The following is a 6,861-nucleotide window of genomic DNA, read 5'->3' as shown; positions in this document are numbered from 1 at the left end:
ACTAAAAAATTGTCCACATCTATCTAGATTTTTGAGGTTTTTCTTGTGAATGGTAGATGCAACTTGCTTGTTCTGTGAATATAAACATGTACACTGCGTTAGAAAATATTGACCTAATGATTAACGTTACAATACATAAGCAATACTTACTTCCTATTCATATGATCTTAGAGGGCGAGTCTTTCAAACCATTATGGACTTAAATGTGTTGGCGAATATTGGGAAATTCGCCCAAATACACTTTTTTAAAAAGTTTTATTCCAAAATACACTTTTTGAAAAAAAATTGTCTATTTACACCATTAAGTCGACCACCCGTTGGGTCGACTACCTCTATACCCGGTCGACCACACTAAATTTAAATGTAGTCGACCACCGTTTATAACTGGCAAGGTCGATTTCTGTTGGCTATCGGTCGACCACTATATTCGACCCCAAAAAACACGGGCGACCTTAATGATGGTCGAGTATACAAAAAGACACTGAAATAGCGAGTTGGGATAACAAAATTCAAATTTCAACTCTAACAAAAATTCGCTCCACAAGCCCTAGTTACGAACCCTGATTCATCAACCCTCATTCATTGCAGATTCAATCAAGAGATCACTTCAATAGTTTGTAGATAAACCCTAATTCCATCGTCAGTGTATCTATTTCGTCCCTAGATTCAATCAAGAGTTCCCTTCAAAGATGACAGATATTGAGGTAAAACCTATTTCGTTGTTGTATGTATATGTTAGTTTATCTGTATGTGTATATATGTGTATATATGTATATCTATGTATGGGTCCCTGTATTTATATCTATGTGTGTATGGATGTATTTGTATGTGTGTACATGTCAGTATATGATAGGTATCTGTAATTGTATATGTATATGTATATGTATATGTATATGTATATGTATATGTATATGTATATGTATATGTATATGTATATGTATATGTATATGTATATGTATATGTAACTATAGATATACAATTCTCCCATTGTTTTTGCTAAAGTGTATATATCTGTATATGGTTATGGGGATGCCTTAGGTCAGAAGATCACTTGCATACTCGACCATTCAAAGGGTCGACTGCCAAAAACATACACTATAGTCGACCCCATTTTGGGTCGCCTATAGTTGAATAAAACTGTAGTCGACCAGAAAGAAGGTCGACTATAGTGTATTTGCTTTTCAATTGTATGTACCTGTATGTATGTGTATGTATATTAACATTTATGTATAATGACATTATCATTGTCTGATTACAGGTTTGGTTCGAGGCCAAGGTCACCATTCGAAGTAAGATGTCTCTTATAAGGGAGATTAAGAACAAACTCACTCCGGCTCAGACAAAGATTTTTAGAGAGACGTGTTTCGGTCATTGGTTAGATATAAAGTGTGATGACAATGATCCGGGATACATACATTGCTTATTAATGAATCAGACTGACCGTCCGAAAAAGTTTGTAATCAACGGACGCGAAATATGTGAGGAGCCAGAAGAGCTATGGTTTCGAGTTACCCGAGACCATGTCATTAGGTGTGGTAGACGTGAGTTTTGCTTGGTTACCGGGATGAGGTTTGGTCCAGTTACATCTTTTATAGATTGGATAGGTCAAGAGAGGTCGGATTTTGACCACTCGGTTTCATCTCGTGTTTTTATTAAACGACATAGTGGTCAACGTCATCTTTCGGAGTTTCACGACGCCTTTTTTAAAGATGAGTTGAAAGGAACTGACAAGGATAAGGTCATAGTCGCCATTGCGTTGATAATCAACTTATGCTTCCGTGGGAAGCAGTTGCGGGATAGCGTAAACGATGACATGCTTCTTTTATTAGAGGACTTTGAGTTGATGAACAAGTATCTGTGGGGTTCTTTCTTATGGACCAAACTTTACAATAGTTTGCATCACGTGTTAGTACCTTATAAAGAGAGGGTAGCAGATAAAACCCGGAAGGGGGTAATGACATACCATTTGAGCGGCTTCACTTGGGCGTTTAAGGTAGTAATCCGTACTTATAAATTTTAAGCAATTAACATGTTTCATATTTAACCAAATTTGGTTTTTGTTTGTAGATGTGGATATGGGAGGCATACAAACACCGAATAGAAGCATATGCTTTCAAGCCGGAAAGTGAAGGCATACCTCGTGGAATCCACTAGAAACGGAAGAAGAAAGTCATGGGCTGGAATTAGTACGTTGAGTTGATGCAACTCCCGGTGAGTATAATTATACCAAAATATTTATGTATGTGTTATGTTTATATGTATGTGTATATCTATATGTATATGTAACTGTATATGTATGTGTATATGTAACTGTATATGTATATGTATTTGTATATGTAACTGTATATGTATCTATATATGTATATGTAACTGTAACTGTATATGTATATGTATATGTATATGTATATGTATATGTATATGTATATGTATATGTATATGTATAGGTATATGTATATGTATATGTATATGTATATGAATATGTGTATGACAGGATGATATCCCGGACGAAGAACGACCTCTCAATCGTTTGAGGCCCACCGAGACAGAGGTTAAGTGTGAGTGGTGGGTTGCTAGTGTAAACTATTTCAAGAACCCCGATGCTAAAGTACCGGTGAAGAAAGTTGATGATCCGAAGAAATTTGATGACGAGACGAAGAAGGAGTTGACGGATATGATTAAGAATTTGACAAAGAGATTAGATGACCAGGAAAACAAACATGCCAAGGAGATTAAGGAGATGAGTGATCGGGTTGAGGCTGGCATCCGTGTTACACGTGAGACACTAAAGATAGTGCAGAGTTTATATGTTTCTAGAGACCACCACAAGACAATGATTTTAAAACTCCATTCTATGATACAAAACCTACAACAACATATCCGTCAACAAGAGCAGGTAATTTCTTATTATATAATTCATTTATGCAAGTTGGTAAGTTATATAAACTGTCCAGTGTGCAGATGAGTAGTCGACCCTTCATTGGATCGACTATCACCATGTTTACATTGTAGTCGACCATTACATAGGTCGACTATATTAAATTTATACTATAGTCGACCCTTGTCAAGGTCGACTATATATCTTACTTTCTGATGACTAACTGCTGTGTGTTTCTGTGACAGGATGATGGTGGTTTCATTGGTGGATATGTGTCAGATGTTGAAGTTCAGACAACCAAGAAAGATATGTTTGATAATGTGAAGGTTGCTTCACCGGTTTATGTGAGGAGAAGCAAAAGGGACCGTCGGGTTGCACGGGCAAGGATGTCTCCCTTCGTTACACCGTCACAAATGATCAAAAAGGGTGCTAAAAGAAAGCCTGACATGCCAGAGAAAGAAATCCCGATAAAACAACAGAAGACGGGGAGACTGAGTGCTCCGGTAGTGCCTGATAATGTTATTCTAGAAATCATTGACGATTTGATTCATAAGTCTGGACTTATCTATCCCGGCCCTTCCACATTATATGATGATGAAAGGAATCTGGACGACCCTAAGACACCGGAAGAGATGATGACTCCACATTACGAGTGCTTATCGGTATTTGTTCGGGGCCTATCCGATGGATTTATATTCATCACTGACGAGTTTTAGGAGCGGATCTACAACAAATTTGAAGGCGGTTACTTAGATAACTTTGTAAGTGTTTTATAAACTTATTATTAAAGTGGTCGACATTTAACTTCGCTAACTTGAGATTGACTAAGTGATTGTTAATTTCAGAATATTAATGGTTGGGGATCTATGTTGTTGTCGTGGAGCTACCGTTTAGATCAAATAGATTTTCAGCCGCTAAAGGACCACCAAAGATGTACGATCATGCTGGTCGACATGATTAAGTGGATGGGGATTTTTAAAACGGGTGTAACACTTGACCCGAATTACACCAATCCCAATATTACTTGTTATGCAGACGGATCAAGACTCCCTTTCCCACATTGGTCGAAGTGTCAGAAGGTTACAATATCAAATACATATACATATACAGTTTAAATATACATAGACATATACATTCAGATTAGAGTTATCTGTATAACTTTCTAACGTTAATTGTAGGTCCTATTCCCAACATGTTTGGAAGATGCGGATCACTGGGTGCTTATTGTGCTTGATCTTAAGGACTTCACCGTCGTCATTTACGATAGTTTTGTCAAGCACAGCTCAATTGACCACCGCGCTTATTATGTTTCCGAGTTGGGTAAGTGTCTGCTAGAGTTTTTGAGGGCAATTAACTACACTCCTCCACCACACGTCTCGATGCCATCTACATTTACGTATATCGACTCACCTCAGCAGTCAGGATATTACGGTGACTGTGGTGTATGGGTTTGCATAAACATGGAGCATGTATTTTGTGAGCTAACCTACCCATTCGAGAAAGATACTGCGAAGGTTGCATTAGAATACAGACATAGGATGGGGAAGACATTCTTTAGATCTCGAATCGAAGTACGTAAAAGGTAGCTCTAATGTTTGTGTTGGTATTGTATTTTGAACAGGATCCACTGTAAAAGGTAGCTCTAATGTTTGTGTTGGCATATTAGGTCAGCAGGTTGAACATGCTCCACTGTAATCTTTTGACAGTCACCAAATGCCTGGTCGACCACTGGTGTAAAATGTGGTCGACCACTGCTTAAATACACTGTGGTCGACCCTGATGTGGCTTGACCACTTAATAAAAATGACTTAGTCGACCACAATGTATGAAGTAGTCGACCACAGTGGACTTTCATGATTAAAAAGCAACCTAGGTCTCACATTTAGATAACATTTCTTATCCTTATTAGCTACGGATAGGAAATCCACCTTTCATGAATTTAATTGGATAACGGTAGATCCTTTTATTCCTGTTATCCATTTGTACTCTATAAGTAATGGGATCCCATAAGTAATTCCCATATTTAATAAATACCATACTTGATCGATATTCAAACACACCAGATTCATATTCACAACAACTTAGTAGTTGAAGTTAACTCTTTGCGCAGTTTGAGGTCATCACTTATTGGTGAGTAATCCCTACTTTTATATGTCTTTACATTTATAGTGATGAGTAAGTTAAAGATATATATTTGTTCAGGAGGTTATTTTGAACTAGTTTATATGCCACTTAATTGTCCCAGAGTACCTTTGAAACTTACAATCGCGCCAAACAAACCCTTAAATCGTACGCTTTTGTTAAAATATGTGTTAAAAAAAATCGATGTTTCACAAGATTTAGTTATATCTATGAAATACGTTGTCAATAACTGTGTCTTGGATATCACTGATGATGAAGATGATTTTAAAGATTTTATGAATTTCGCCATCTCAAATCAACCCGTTCACATATATCTAGAAGATATTACGAATTCAATGCATGGTTTAGGTCGAAACCTTACTAATCCTAATGATCTGTTCAACCTACAACAGCAATACAATAATCGGTTAAACCTACAACATCCGACCAATAATCAGTTCAACCTACAAAATCCTTACAATAATCAGTACAACCTTAATCATCCATCCAATAATCAGTTCAACCTACCTCAGCAATCCAATAATCAGTTCAACCTACATCATCCATACAATAATCAGTTCAATCGACAACAGTCATCCATCAATCAGTTCAACCTACAACAGTCAACCATCAATCAGTACGACCTAGAACACCAAAGTAACAATCAGTTCAACCTACACCACCCATACACTGATCAGTACAACCAACCACATCCATACATAAATAATTCAAACCTACAAAATCAATCTGTAAATCAGTTTAACTTACAAACTCAAACCACAGATGAAATCAACCAACAAATACAATACACCAATTTGTTGAATGATAAACAACCACCGTTTGAAGGTAACGAAGATCCTTACATCGTTGACCTACCTACATCTGATCAAAGCGGATCTGAGCATGATGATATGGAAAATGTGAATCCAATCAAACCAACAAAACACCCTTTTTCTAACTACATAGTTGATGAGGATGATGTTCCTGATAGTGATGATGAATACGAAGATGAATACGTCGACCAAACACAAACTTATGACCAGCCAATTAAGTATAATCCCCAACCAGATGATATATTTTGGAACATGCCACCGTTACTGTCGAACACCCAACCCGAAATGAAACCTAGATCAATGACAATATATGAAACCTCAGATCTAGTTAAATTGAATCAGACTTTCGAAAACAAGGAAGATTTTCTTATGCAATTACGTACAAAGTGTGTTATTGAAGGGTTCCAGATAAAACCAAAGTACTCAGACAAGTCAAGGTATACAGCTACATGCATATCACCAAATTGTTCATGGCAAATTACTGCTAGGTGTATACAAGATAGCAACAACTTTCAAGTACGGAAGTTGAATGATCTACACACGTGCTCAAATACCCAAATTCTTCCGAACAATAAGCATGCCACCAAGAAGGTCCTAGGTAATATACTGAAAGAGGTGATGAAACAAGAAGGTCGTGTCTATCGACCGAATGATATAAGGACTGATATGTCGGCGCGATTTAAAATAAGTCTATCATACCACCAAGCATGGAAAGCCAAATGTTACGCAATTGAGATGTTGAGGGGTATTCTTGAAGATTCCTTTCAAATACTACCTAATTATCTATATAATCTTAGATTGTCTAACCCAGGTAGTGTAACCAACATTCGAACGGACAACAAAGGCAGATTTGTTATGAGTTACATGTCCATTGGTGCAGCGGTATGTTTAATGCTCTCTTTATTTACTTATTAATTTAACTCGTATTTAAAAATAATGTTTCAATACTTTAATATGCAGACACGTTCGTTTGTTAACTATGCACGACCAGTAATCATAGTCGATGGGGCTCATTTAAAAAGTCGTTACTTG

General features: G+C 36.9%; 1 protein-coding gene across 1 annotated transcript; it reads left to right on the top strand.

The window, feature by feature from the left end:
• Positions 1-2,199: 2,199 nt before the first annotated feature.
• LOC139874979 (uncharacterized) lies at positions 2,200-3,591 on the top strand. Its single transcript, XM_071862368.1, has 3 exons — positions 2,200-2,211; positions 2,492-2,893; positions 3,121-3,591. The coding sequence occupies exons 1-3, from the start codon at positions 2,200-2,202 to the stop codon at positions 3,589-3,591; spliced, it is 885 nt and encodes a 294-aa protein (XP_071718469.1).
• The last annotated feature ends 3,270 nt before the right edge of the window (positions 3,592-6,861 follow it).

This window comes from Rutidosis leptorrhynchoides, chromosome 11 (assembly GCF_046630445.1).
Source record: "Rutidosis leptorrhynchoides isolate AG116_Rl617_1_P2 chromosome 11, CSIRO_AGI_Rlap_v1, whole genome shotgun sequence".
NCBI classification, from domain to species: domain Eukaryota; kingdom Viridiplantae; phylum Streptophyta; class Magnoliopsida; order Asterales; family Asteraceae; genus Rutidosis; species Rutidosis leptorrhynchoides.
The sequence above is the reverse complement of the archived record's forward strand: the minus strand, read 5'-3'. Positions and strand labels throughout refer to the sequence as shown.

Coding starts and splice junctions, on each gene's coding strand:
- LOC139874979 (XM_071862368.1), top strand. Junction 2,894..3,120: donor ATATCCGTCAACAAGAGCAG/GTAATTTCTTAT, acceptor TTTCTGTGACAG/GATGATGGTGGTTTCATTGG.